The 13,628-nt window shown below is 40.2% G+C and overlaps 3 protein-coding genes across 6 annotated transcripts in view; 1 reads left to right on the top strand and 2 right to left on the bottom strand.

Annotated features, from left to right (window-relative positions):
* The window catches only part of LOC105690113 (dual specificity tyrosine-phosphorylation-regulated kinase mbk-2), a 91,731-nt gene extending 89,399 nt beyond the window's left edge, over window positions 1-2,332 (bottom strand). The window contains exon 1 of one of the 2 annotated variants that reach the window (XM_020854684.2): window positions 1,900-2,332. The gene's annotated coding sequence lies outside the window, so the exon portion shown is untranslated. The remainder of the gene's footprint in view (window positions 1-1,899) is intronic. The other variant, XM_012407665.3, reaches the window with a different exon arrangement.
* A 1,175-nt stretch (window positions 2,333-3,507) lies between these two features.
* On the bottom strand, window positions 3,508-7,208 carry LOC105690065 (putative defense protein 1). Of its 2 annotated transcripts, none has more exons than XM_012407562.4 (4): window positions 7,064-7,208; window positions 5,178-5,364; window positions 4,441-4,584; window positions 3,508-4,273 (listed from the first exon to the last, which is right to left on the bottom strand). In XM_012407562.4, the coding sequence occupies exons 2-4, from the start codon at window positions 5,358-5,360 to the stop codon at window positions 4,109-4,111; spliced, it is 492 nt and encodes a 163-aa protein (XP_012262985.2). In that variant the 5' UTR covers window positions 5,361-5,364; window positions 7,064-7,208; the 3' UTR covers window positions 3,508-4,108. The 2 variants fall into 2 exon arrangements, with proteins under 2 accessions (XP_012262985.2, XP_012262986.2); XM_012407563.4 differs by having other exon boundaries at window positions 5,178-5,361; window positions 7,064-7,181.
* A 3,545-nt stretch (window positions 7,209-10,753) lies between these two features.
* LOC105690125 (cytochrome b-c1 complex subunit Rieske, mitochondrial) lies at window positions 10,754-12,844 on the top strand. 2 transcript variants are annotated; one of them, XM_012407691.4, is made up of 4 exons: window positions 10,754-10,939; window positions 11,579-11,731; window positions 11,813-11,990; window positions 12,161-12,844. In XM_012407691.4, exons 1-4 carry the CDS (start codon window positions 10,846-10,848, stop codon window positions 12,444-12,446), a joined length of 711 nt encoding a protein of 236 aa, XP_012263114.2. In that variant the 5' UTR covers window positions 10,754-10,845; the 3' UTR covers window positions 12,447-12,844. The 2 variants fall into 2 exon arrangements, with proteins under 2 accessions (XP_012263114.2, XP_012263113.2); XM_012407690.4 differs by having other exon boundaries at window positions 10,755-11,053.
* The last annotated feature ends 784 nt before the right edge of the window (window positions 12,845-13,628 follow it).

Raw genomic sequence — 13,628 nt, forward strand, 5'->3', positions numbered from 1 at the left:
TCTGAGAGAACCGTCCGAAGGGACGTGTCTTATTTCTCCCGCAGTTTTCACAGTCTCGTAAAAGATATCCCTGGAGGACGTGACGTATATATAGGAAACGACGATCCAAGGAGAAAGCAAAAGTTGCTCTTAAAATCGACTAGTACATGTCATAAAATATACACACATACACATATATATATATATATATATATATGTAGGCAAACGGGGAAGGGGGAAATGGTTAACCTTCGTTGTATCCGCCAACTTGGTTTGCCATATCGATTGTCGTACTGCGACACCCCTTTCGGGGTCGCCATCGGACGATTTTGCACGCCACGAGGCAGGCGAGCGTAGATTAACCCTTTCCGACGAAAGCAACTACAAAAGGTTTGGAAAAAAATCGAACGGAAAAAAAGAGAAATATCGGACATCAAGGGGAACCATTGTAGTTCCGACCCGAACAATCCGACGTCTATTTTTTCGTTCCACGTATAAATAACCCCGTCCAAGTCATCGGATAGACATTTACTTCGGCAGATTTGATGTCGTAACATTTGTGTGTACAAACTATATAACTTCTACCTCACGTATACGCGGTCTGGTGTAGCCTCTTTACTCATGAGTTAGTGTTTGTTATCGAAGTGGGTGTAACATAAACATGAATAAGCGCTGAGAGAAGGAGAAGATATCGAGGGTGTTTGGTATAGTGCATGGTGTTCACGTACACGCTTGATACACACACACACACGTGCGTACGTGTATTTTATACATTGTGAAAATATGTACAATGTGAACGTATGCGTACACGTGCACGTGTTGCTTGTGCATCTTGAGAGAAGTCGAGGTTTATCATTTATATCTCATGCATATCTCTCTTACGAAATTCGGAGCGAACGGAAGGGTATTAATAGCCTTTCAGGCTCACCATCGATTTGGGGTTAAAATTATTTTTCGATCACCATCATCGCTACTGATCGATTACATAAATTTGCTAACCGTGCGGTTTTCATTCGAAGTTTCCCAAAAGCAATCTTTGTCGTTCTCCGAGATCCTCGGGCTGGAGTGCCGAAGGATTTAAGATGAAATGTTTTTTGTTTTTTTTTTTTTAAAAACAAAAAAAGCCGACCTGCGGTCAGGATCAGATTCGGGTGTTTCGGAATCCGGTCGCTCATTGATCGTCCAAAAAGGTTATTAATCCTTGTTGAATAAGAGCGACGATTACTCTGATCTATTGAACGATGGCAAAACGCCAAGGATTCCAACGAAATTAATATCTTATTTAAATGGGAAGGTAATCGGAGCGTCTCTGCAGCGTCAGGGTGGAAAATTACATACATTTTTACCAAAGAAACGAGCGAGACTTCCTCGTCTTTTTCTGACGAGTGCCTCTTTCATTTTTGCTGCTGGTACTGGTATTCCTGATGCTGCTGCAGCTTTACTGCAGGTCGGGACTATTTATTGCGCGATGAACCCACGCGCATAAACATAAAATTTCCCCTCTTCACCCTTCCTCGTACGATTCCGCTTTCAACTTTTCAACCCTTCCATTGAAGATTGTACTCGATATCGCAAGGTTAGAGATAAAAAACCAAAAAAATTATCGCATCATCTCCATATTACACACATTTTCAAATAATCATCGTATTTCACGTTCTCTAACGATTGTTCCGTGTTTGGAAATGAAAGAGAGAAATATTGTTCCAGTCACCTATTAGAGCAAAAGTGTGAAAATAAATGAATACACCAAGTTGCGTTATTTCGAATTTTCTGTACAGATTGTTCATAAAAATTTTCCAGTGGCCATTTCACATTAATTTCTAGATTGTTCGAGTGCAAGAAAACTAAGAATAAAGTGCAGAGAAAAATTTTGTTTTTACAGAGAACATCGAGTGAATTTAGGTATAGAATAAAACTCACCATGCAGGATATTTTGAAAACACCGCACCGGCGACGCTTCCGTTCCTCGGTAGAAACCGGAGTTCTAGTAGAGAATATAGTTGAAAGATGTTTTCGTGGTTCGTGGAGGTTCAAAGAAATCCCAAAAAAGCTAGCGTTTAGTTAGCTAAACTGCAGATCAGGCGGACCTTGGTAATAATAACAATTGTAACCAACCGATATCGAAACGAGAATAAAAACAAAAACTAACAACGGCGATAATTCACGGTGTCACACGCGTACGCGAGGGTCTTACTCTTTAGCCGTTTTCTTTAAAAAAACCCGATAACGCGGTAACGAATACTTTTATTCTGTCAGAATAAAAAAGGTAAATACACATCCGCAACGTAAAACAGCTCCCACCTGGTAACGGCGCACGCCGAGTTCAGCGGCCGACTGAAAGTATGCAGCAGGCAACGCCGAGCCTTGCCGTTGCTGCTGTTGCCGCTGCTGCTGCTTCTTGCTGCTGCTGGTGCTGACGGCGGTGGAGGGGATGGCGGTGCTGCTGCTGCTGCTGGTTTTCCTGCTCCTGCTGTATCCGTCGCTAAACAAAGCGAGTGCGCGCGCACCTGCCGCAATACTTTTTAGCCAATTGCACTCCGGCCGTTGATACGTCGTCTAGACTCGGCTACATCCGGTTAAACTCGGACCGGCTTTTACGGAACGTCGCCGTCCCGATCGCCGTTCGCCTTTGCTTTTGCTGATGGTTTGTCGCTCGTCGCTGCACATTTTAACGCACCTTTTATCAGACGACGAAATGAACGAACGAACGAGGACACCAAGAGAAGAAGAAACGGTCGGATCGCATTAATTGTCAAACCTACAAACGAGCGAACGTTTCTATCAACAGATCGGAGCAATCCCGTCGAACGATCGCTTCTCGGTCGCTTGCTTTTGAATCTCACTTTGCAAAGATATGCCATAACCACATGTACGTACACACGCGTGCGTGTACAAATGCAGGTGTGCGCACCTGTGTGTGATGGTAGTCTGTGCAGGTGGTTTTATTTGTTGCTCCTATGTACACTTTGAAAAAAATTTGGAGTGGGTAGTGGATCTGATTATCGAATGTGTAAGTTTTCTTTTTGAATTGAATTCCGACATGTTTTAGAATAGAGTGAAGGAAACTCTGAGAATTCAACTCGTACGATCTACCTTTCGTATGAAAACTTGAAAGAGCCATGGAAGCGACCTCTCTTGAGAACATCGAAAGGCAAAGGACTTTGACGTCTATCGTCGAGATGAATCTGCAATAAAACGATAACGGATTAATTCACAAATCCCTTCCCCCACTCTTGGACACTTGACGCTCCTTTTAACCATCCTAGTAAGGATTTGGACTGATTCGATCGAAATCACATGCATTTTTCTCACTCATTTCGTTTTTAGGATGCGTAAAATATTTTCATATTATATTCACACGTGCATCTGTGACCAGGAGACTCGGTAGTCTCGCGTCGAGTACATCTGACAATGAATGAAAGAACTGTACGGTACGGAGTATCTTCGCTGCGAAGACCCCTCGGAGGCGGAATGAAAATTCGCGTTTTACCAAATGTAGCTTCCATATTAATATTACAATATTACATGTGTATGTATAGATATATATATTTGGTCAAGTCCGGTGCATACATATATTTTATTCCAATTGAAAAATGAAAATATACGACACACACAACGCCATCTCAACGTCTGACTAGCTTCGTGTGATTCGTTGAAGTAATTATTTTCATTTTTTTTTCGTATATTAATGATATGCAGGTAATTTACACTTCATGCGGTACAAAAATTGAATTTTTGCTGTCGTTGTCGTTATTTATCTGTTAAAACTAGGTGCAAATTATCAATCTATAGTGCCGTTGAAATAGATAAAAAAAAAAAGACAAAAAAAAAAAAATGATTGAAGAACAAGGTAAAGACAGATTATAACGAATCAGTGCGTACAAAAATCTAATGGCTTCTATACCAAAACTCCGAGGTTCGCCAAACTCGCGAAACTCCGTGGTAAAAATAATTACATTTCGCAATTTTGTATCCCTGATGTGATCCGTGACTTGTGACATCTCCGATCTCCGATTCATGATCTATGATCTATGATCTATGATCTACACCCTGCACCCTAGGTAGAAATTCTCGCAATGTTTCCGCATAGTACTCCTGGATTATACTGTTTCGGTAACGAATTCTACAGTTAGTGGTGGACAGTAAGAGCGGAAGAAGTCTGGGCAACCCAGAAGGTGAGTCCGTCCTTGACGAAGGTCGCCTTGAAGACCACAACTCCTTCAAGATCTTCGGGAGCGATCCAGTTTATCGAAATCTTCGACTTCTCGTCGGGGTTTCGGTGGGTGGCGGCGTTCTACGACACGTAAGCAGAACAAGTTTTCTTTCAATTTTAACTCGATAATTTCATGCGTTTGAAAATTCATTTTTAAAACGTTCACAGCTTCGAAAACCATGCGCAAACTTTCTTCAAAGTAATAACTGCTAGTTAGAATTATTGAAATTTGAAATTAGCTTGCTGACCTTTTGTCCGTTGGGGCAGTTGATGGTCTGAACCTCTGGGTCAGTGGGATCGACTTCGAATCTTCCTACGGTTTTATCGCCGAGTTCGGCCTTTACCAAAAAACCTTTGAATTTATCCTGGGCTGTGATGCCTTCCAGAGTGACCTGTGAAAAGAATAATAAATCCATATCTAAGAGAGACTCGATATAATTAACTCGATTCCGTATATCCCCTGCACGTCGCCTATATGAAATCGATGACAAAACCGGTTCGTCTGTATTAGCACGTTATAATTCCTTCGTCTATGCAAATCTAATCGGCGATTAGGCTCGTTCATTCAGCTCATTTCGGCGATTAAAACGTTACGGTATAAAGTTAACGTAATCCTACTCCTTTTCCTCGACTCAAAAATTCATGAAAGCGGTACGTCGGACATATGTTGCGTATATTAAGAAATCAAACACCACCTTCGTAATTCCGAATTCCCACTTTTTTCCTTCTCACAACGTATTTCCAAAATCCGCATAATTTCTTCCTTCCCGAATATGCGCGAATTTCTAAGAGATATACGCCATCAAAGTCATCCGAACTATAAGACGATTAGCATGTATCGAAACTTCCAGCGCTTCGGGGCGGTACTTTGATTAACGAAGAAGAAATATCGCGTGCGTTGAAAGGACGCCATTTTCTTCTTCTAAGTTGAATTTTTCTACGATAATATTCTAATTAAAATTCCCCCTCTGAGTTATTACATTACCTTAACTTCATCGCCTCGTTTTATAGCCCCCTTGTTTATGGAGATGGAATAGGGCGACGGGCCCGTCTGAGGTTCCGCTGGATGCTTGGGCGTGAGGTTTCCGCAAACAGTTGCGGGTGCCCCGGTTCCGAAAGCGTTCGCCACGGCAACAACACCGGCGACGAGAATGAAGAGACGGAACATTCTGCTGAGGGAGAAAATCAGAGAAACAACAAATTCATACGGTGGTGTCTCAAATGAAGGTTCGACGAGCGAACTGCTTGTGCGAAAACGAAAAAGTGGAAAAAACAAAAAAAAACAACAAAACAAAAAAAAACCAACGTAATGATATGCACGATCCTTGAGGGAAGAGGCGAGCCATTCGTCAAGTCATTTCATGTAATTTCATTCTATCTGAGATCTGTGGACGGTTCAAGGCCCTAGATTTCTAACTTAAAGAGATTGTAGTCGTACTTGAAATCGTCTAAAACCCCCAACACCGTACACCCGTATTATCGGCCGTTCATTGAGCCGCAATGAGCTGTTTAAAAATCGCCGCAGCAATGTTACCAAACGCACGCACGTACACATGCATTTAGATAATTGCATCGAGACCACGTTACTCGCTATATAGTTGCAGTTATTATATTCATTGCAGTATTTTATACCGACGTGAAATTATAGCGTCAAGGTTTACGTCGACACGCAAGTTAGGTAAGCCATATATAGCGATGAAGTATGTCCTGCACCGAAGACGGGAAAGGTTCAACGTAAATAATAACAATATTCTTCACTTGGGTAGGTTCTCCGTAATTTTTACACAGTGAATTAATCTTACAGATAAAAACCTTCCTCGCTGCAACTATCGTCTAGAAAAAGAAATGGAAAAAAAATATCCCGCTTTTGTTGGAGTCAAGGTTAAAATCGAATATTGTTATACTTTAACCATACGTTTACCTATGGCAATGAGAGTATTTTCAATGTCACGCACGATATACATAATACGTATACGTGTACAGCGAAAGGCTAACCGCTAAATCATTATGTTCTCCGGAAGGAAACTTGCCACACACTCTCAATTTTTATTATGGTCAACTTTTTTACGATAATAAAACCGCCGTCAATTCTATCGGATCCCCCAGAAAACAAAGGTTTTCACCCTTGAAAAGGAATATCTTATAAAGTCACGTGCGATAAAGAGAATATGAGATTGGCGAAATTCGGTAAGACCAATATCGAAAACTAAATTAGGCTCCCGCACGGCGAATAACCACGTTAATTTATTCGCAATTCGCTAACACCATTAATTTATTATCATTGATTGGTTTTTTTTTTTTTCTTCATAAAGGCTGTTAATTTCTGAAACCCCTCTCGATTTCTTCACGATGCAATCGCCTATTACGGAGACAGCTTTCACTATTGAGCAAACTGGTAATCTGCTTTTGCAGGACTGTCTCTTTTAATGTCTTTTGAATCCCACCGCGTCTTTTCAGCTAACAATAAGCACAATACAACGACAAAGGTCATTATTTCCTACGGAAAATCCTCGTTAATAATTGTTATGACGTCTAAACCTCCCGCGTACAATTTAGTGCGACAATCAATGTACGCTGAAATTCGATTTGAACCGTCCCTGCTGCAACTGGACCACAAACTTATCGAATCCAATTGAATGTGAATTGGCAATATCCGTCATCGAATATTAACGGGAAAACCGCGAGAATCGTATAAAAAAAAACAAAAACCAAAAACAAAAACAAAAAAAAAACAGAACAGAACGTTTCGATGTTTCCAAGTTTATCCGAAATATTTTCATCGACGAACGCGTCGTTTATCGGTATTCGAGATCGGGTACGATAATTACCGTAAGTCTTAACGAGGAGTCGATAGGTATGACGATTACTCACCTAAATAATGGTTTGAAGAATAATCAGTTACGGATATTTTGAAAAGAAAAATTAATATCCCCGAGCAAACGATCGAAGAACTCGAAGTTTGGTATAGTGAAGGTGTGGGATCAACGCTTGACTTCTTATATCCTCATAGGTCGTCGATTCCCCACTCCCGATCACCCTTTCTTCCCAAGTTCCCGATCCGCCGCTCATGCTGAAGCCGTATCTCCACGCGTATACCCATTAACAGTGATCGCTCGTATGTACGTACGACACACGTGTAAATAGTACATACCCTTGCATACGCGAACACGTTTCATACACACGGGAAAACGTGGGTACACGCGTAATTTTTTATCGAAAAAAAAATGAGGCGCGAGAAAAAATCGTTTTCGAAGAGAAACGGAAAGAAGATCGAATCGAAACGCGTTCGTAGATTGAGATCGTTTGTCGTATTGAGATGGAAAAGTTTTTTAATTTTTTCGTTATCTCGATAATCGCCGTGCATCGGTCTACGCGTATAGAGTATGCGAAAAGCGAAACAGCCGACACCGTATCCGATAATTAATCGATAACGTTATAAAACGAGGGGAATCGATTACTTAAAAGCATCTTTTTTTGGTCGCTTTCCACCTTGACACAGTCAGCCTTTCACGCGAACGCAGCTGTAAATGTTAACTCATCTTAGTCTCGTTCGTTCTGATTTATTCAAATTTTAGTCAGAGACAGTTTGTATCCGCGTCTCGGAGTCTCTTCACTTTTTCGATTCGTTCATTTCTTCCCCCGTTCCCTGGTAATTTTTCCTTTTCTTCTCACGTTTTATCCTATATACCTACCCGAATATCTGTATAGAAGACGTAATAAAATCTGACTTGTTCACGGGTCTTATTATTCATAAATCGTCGTCATTCGTATATCATAAACTGCCAAGCATATCCGACAATAGTGTGTAATTTACCATAAGCATAGATATCATAAATGTAATTATCATGGCTGTATAGGTATACACACAATTGTAATGATGCGGTACGTCGATTTTCGTGGATGCCCGGAGGCCAAGTTCTGTCTTTCGTTTCATCTATTTGTTTTATTTTTCGAATCCGCGAGTACATGACGTTTTATTTTTCTCTCGTCGTCGATTTTTACAAGTCCATTCCAATCGTAGAAACGCGTACAGGTACTCATTCTCAGGCGCAGTTCGTCGACATCGTCAATGAAAACCTAATAAGGTGATGTGCTACATGATGATGTGGTTTAAGTTCTTTTTTTTTACCACCGTCGAATAATAATTAATCGATAATTTCTACGTTAGTTTCGACAAGTGACGTTTTTCTTTTTTTTAGGATTTTTTTCTCCGCAATTGATTGCACGAAGGGGGAAATAATGAAAACGAAAACGACTTCCACTTCCCTCTTTGTCTGGCTGCAATTTTTTATTTATTTATTTATTTTTTTCTCTTCTTCAAGGAACATATTCCCTACAATATAGCAATCGTTACTCTTCCTTGTGATTAATTAGAATAATCATTAATCATGATTAATCGTTGGATATGGTGTGTATACCGATAAGTCATTCAATTTCTATTAAAAGTGTGGTGGAGACTTTAAGTCGAGTTGATACCCGCATGGGAATACCGTGGAGACAATCGTTTTTCGTGGAATAGATAAAATCGGTGGATTTATAAACTAGAAATTTTCGTCATTGACACGTTATTCAGCGGTGCTGTATTGCTACGTATAGGTATAGTTGAGAATTGAGAATGAGAAAAATATAAGCGTGTGCGTAAATCAGATACCGCGAGTATGCTAATCATTGTTGATCGTTTACTCCGTAAATGATCGGATCCAAAGATCGAGTGATCCATATTGGATTATTCATATATTCTTCTTCTTCTTTTTTCATTCGACCAAATTTCGTAACATAAATTAGTGACACCTGACATTAATCCAAGCATCGTGTATGTAGGTATATTCGAAAAATTTTGCCCACCCGGTTTGCTCCTAATATCAAAAAATAACAAGACCACTCTATGAACGCATTATTGATCTGGATATTAGCTACGCGCTGAGTGTGTGAATAATATAAATGGTATGTTTCGCGAAAAAATTAACACGCCGTCGATGCCATTGAACGGAATTGAAACGAAGGAAAACAGGTGAAAAGAAAAACTGTTCTCCTTACGTACATTAGTCTATACTCAAATATTTAAACGCGAACTCAAAATTGACGAGTAATCATTTTGACGGCGAATAGATGAAATGGAAACGCTTTTCATCTCGACGCTGCATCAGTTGCAGCGGTTCATTGATTCAAATAAAACGACTCCATTGTTTAGCGTGGAATTGTTAGGGCAACTTATATACACACGATGACCGGTTTCTTCCGCGCGTTAACTTTATGTGTGTTCGAACTGTATGATAACAAAGAAAATATTGACGTAAGTATGACATATATGTATATATCAAGCGTATAGACTTTGAATTTGCGGTAGTGTAATTCGTCATCTGCATCTGCAGTGGAAATGATATTTTATTTTATGATTCTTTTTTTTTTTATTTCTTTCTTGTGTTGCAGAAACCTTGTGACCTAAAACGTGCAGGTATGTTGGTATTAAGGTATGTCATTATAGATATAATTTGCACCGAGCGAATATGCCAAGTTGCACGCTGTGCAGCTTGTTATCTCTTCCAATCGAGTGACCAGAAATTATCGAGATACGGTTGAATAAAAGTTCACGTCATGCGCGCGGAAAAGATCACGATCCAGACGTCAGGATGAGTATTTTTCGAAGTGTTCTTGGCCCCAGAATTAAATTGAATATTTTCGAAATACTTTGAGCGAATGTTTCCTGACGCAATTCGACCTTAGGAACATGGATTCATTGAGTAGATGCATCCGGAAATAAATCTTGCCGAGAAATCTCAATTTCGCCGCTTCGAAAAGTGAAAAACTGGCGATAACTTGATCGTTTTCAGAGATGGATCAATTTGGCTTTCGAATTGGAATTCTTGAGATCAGAATATACCAGAATATCATAGAAACCCCAATGAAAAAAAATGTTGATCTTTGAATGTTGAAAAGAATCAAGGGAAGTTGGAATTTTCCGATTTTTGGGCCAAGTCCATTGCAGGACATTTCGCCTCCATATTTTGATCACAAGAACACGAATTCGTCAATTAAATTTAGCCACGAATGAATCCCATCGAGATATCCATGATTTTTCACATTTTGGATCGATAACTTGGCGGTAATTCGACCAATTTGATTGATAGATCAATTGAGATGACAGATTCGTATTGCTGAGCTCAAAATCGTTGGAATACATCGAAAAAAACTGTTTCAATTTCGACGCGTAAGTCGAAAAACAACCAAAGCATAGTCTATGGACTTGGTATTTTTGCGATCCTCGGAGCCAAAAAGTTCATATTTTTTGAATATTCAAACGACTGTTTTGTAATGTATTTTGACCTCGACGATGCAATGCTAGTCAACGAAAAAAAAATTCATATTAAAAACATTAGTAACATAATAATATTAATCGCTAATTATCTTTGGCTGTCTCTGATTGTGATCCGTCGATGCAACCTTCGGATTGCCTTACCAGCAGTCTAACCAGCAGAGGTGATTTTCCATTTTTTCAAATACAGGGGTCGCAGCTGTCTTCGATCAACTCGAGCCCTCTGTATCGTCTGCTAGAACTACTCTTCGCACTCCAAAATCCAAGAGGGCTGACGTTACTTCTTCGCTCATCTCGGGCGTGTGGTCGGTTTAAGTTTCGGTAGTTATTAAACTCAAAAATGAACGTGATATCCAGAACGTCAAATTTGGCACCCTACCTAAAGGCTTCAGTGGCCGCAGTACCAAATGGTATAAGACCAGTCGCCGGATCAGGTAAAGTACAGAAAGAAAAAGTTTCGGTTGGCTCACACGTCGAATGGAATACCAGCTACTCTCTCAGTCAGGCAATTCCTAAGGGACAGCTGCGAGTTCGCTCTGGAATTTCAGGTGCGTTAACTGTCCAGCAGTGCTGATTATTCGCCACCTGCGATTTCGAAGGTTTCCATATCATTTTGTTAGAAATTTGCAACACATATTATGTAACTTCCATCGTATATGCTGTGCCAACTGCGCGTAGAGTACTTATGACTTCGTGATGTCTATTTTACCCATTGAGCACTCAGTTGGTGTTATTGTTAGTTTTGCCATTTAAATCATTATGTCGAATCATTCATTCGTTCTATGTTTTTTTCAAATCCTACCATATGAAAACGCAAGCGCACACAATGTTTTGCTTGATATTTAATCACTGGTATGTATAAGGAATTTCCATGTAACACATCGAACTATTATCTTGAATATAAGCCTCGAATATGGAATATGGTATATTTGCATTTTCAGAATTTGGCTTCATTTCAGAAATATACATATGTTGTAACCTGGATGATGTTAAACTTGCTGTATTTCCATCATATCGACCGGATCTAGCTTAACATTTGTCCCAAAGTTATCCTTTTGTTTATTTTATTACAGCGAGCGGACCGATCCAACAAATTCGATTCGGACATACGGATATCAGAGTCCCAGATTTCTCAGCATACCGTAGAGATGCTGTGGCTGATCCAACCGCCTCCAATCGGGAGAGCGCACCATCTCGTCAGACCTTCTCTTATCTATTTTCCGGAGGTTAGTGGAATCAATAACAATTGTAGCCCTATATCTCATCCATGAGCAACCTTCAACCCAGATTCGAACTTCGTATTACAGCTGCAGTGGTAGGTGGTGCGTATGCTGCCAAGACCGTTGTAACACAGCTGGTATCTTCTATGGCAGCATCCAAGGATGTCCTAGCCGCTTCTAAAATCGAAGTAAACCTATCCGACATCCCTGAGGGCAAAAGTGTTGTCTTCAAATGGCGTGGAAAGCCGCTTTTCATTCGTCATAGGTATATTTATTACAATTACAGCAGTGAATGATACTCTATAACCGCGATTACTCGAAGTCAGCAAAGGAAGATGACTCGACGAATTGAGCTTCTTACAGAGATTTGAAAAATTTCTCAAGTAATTATACACGATATCGAACAACCAATAAGTAGGTGAAACAATTTTTCAGAGGGAAAGAGGAGATCGATCGTGAACGAAGCGTACCACTGGCCGAGTTACGAGACCAACAACACGACGATGAAAGAGTCAAGCGCTCCGAGTGGTTGATTGTGATAGGAATATGCACCCACTTGGGATGTGTGCCAATAGCTAACGCCGGAGAGTACGGCGGTTACTATTGCCCATGTCACGGATCTCACTACGATGCCAGTGGAAGAATCAGGAAGGGTCCAGCACCTCTCAACCTAGAAGTTCCCGAGTACGAGTTCGTCGAAGATACCGTCATAGTCGGTTAAGGTCCGAATTATTTTTCACGGATCAGTAGCAAATTGACGTAAAATATAAATGTTATAACCATTGCTCGGAATCATCTTCGCTGGTATCGGAGAGACTGTTTTGGCTTACGATTTTTAAAATAGACTTAGTAAATTATAGCCCATATTTGAATGAAAATAACCACCACCTTACAGCTGCTCAACGACACCAGCGATTATAATGCCGCCTTATTTATATCAGAAATAATCGTCTCGCAGTGGTCGATCTTCATTGATTAACTTGCGACGTGCCTCTATGTATCTATATCGTTGGACGCGAACGCAATCCGAACAAATCGCAGTCAAGAAAGATAACATCCTTCAATTGTGTAACTAAGTTGTACAGATTCAAATCTAGAATAAAAACCATGAAACATGAAGATGGAGACAACGAACGATTCACCTACATAGATCAAACTTTTGACGAACAGATATTCGTTTCTGTTTGGATCAAATCAATCAATCGACATTAATTAACATGGTTTGCATTTTTCATATCCACTTTCCCGATTTGCAGAATTTCATTCGTTCTCCATGACCTCCAACCGGCCAACAATTAGTAATTCATGCAAGTTGCAGTGATTGACGCAAAATAAGAGCAGAGAAACAGGCCGGCATGAATAATAAACATTTATCGCACTCAGCGGCTGCCTTACGCGCAGAGATTAGAAAAGATTATTTACCTATGATCAATTTAAAATGAAATCGTGCCATTCCTATTTATGTTCGCTCCTCATATTACCATTTTCTCCTATCGGGACGAACATGTAGAATTTTCTTTAAGGGTGACAGAATTCCCTTTGATTCTAGTTTTGAAGTTTCCACACTCGCAGCAGCACTGCGATCAGAATCAGAGTGCGTATGAAATTTACTTCCCCACTATAGGGGTTGTTCCCCCCTCCGCGAGGGTTTTCAAGCAGGAAGGGTATGGTGGTATGAGAATATAGGAGAAATACAGCATAGAGTTGCTGCTGCTCCATAATAACAATAAAGTTCCCGCTTCCGCGAGGGAGCGCCTGTTATGGTGAGCAAAATTTTCGTTTTCGTTCAAGGTATAACACGTACTATACATCAAAACTAAGGTGAAATTTTCAAATTTATAAACACCCGACCCGCTGCAGTAAACCGCGTGTTACTCAACAGCTTAAATCAGATGTAAATATT

Source organism: Athalia rosae, chromosome 3, assembly GCF_917208135.1.
Source record: "Athalia rosae chromosome 3, iyAthRosa1.1, whole genome shotgun sequence".
NCBI classification, from domain to species: Eukaryota; Metazoa; Arthropoda; class Insecta; order Hymenoptera; family Athaliidae; genus Athalia; species Athalia rosae.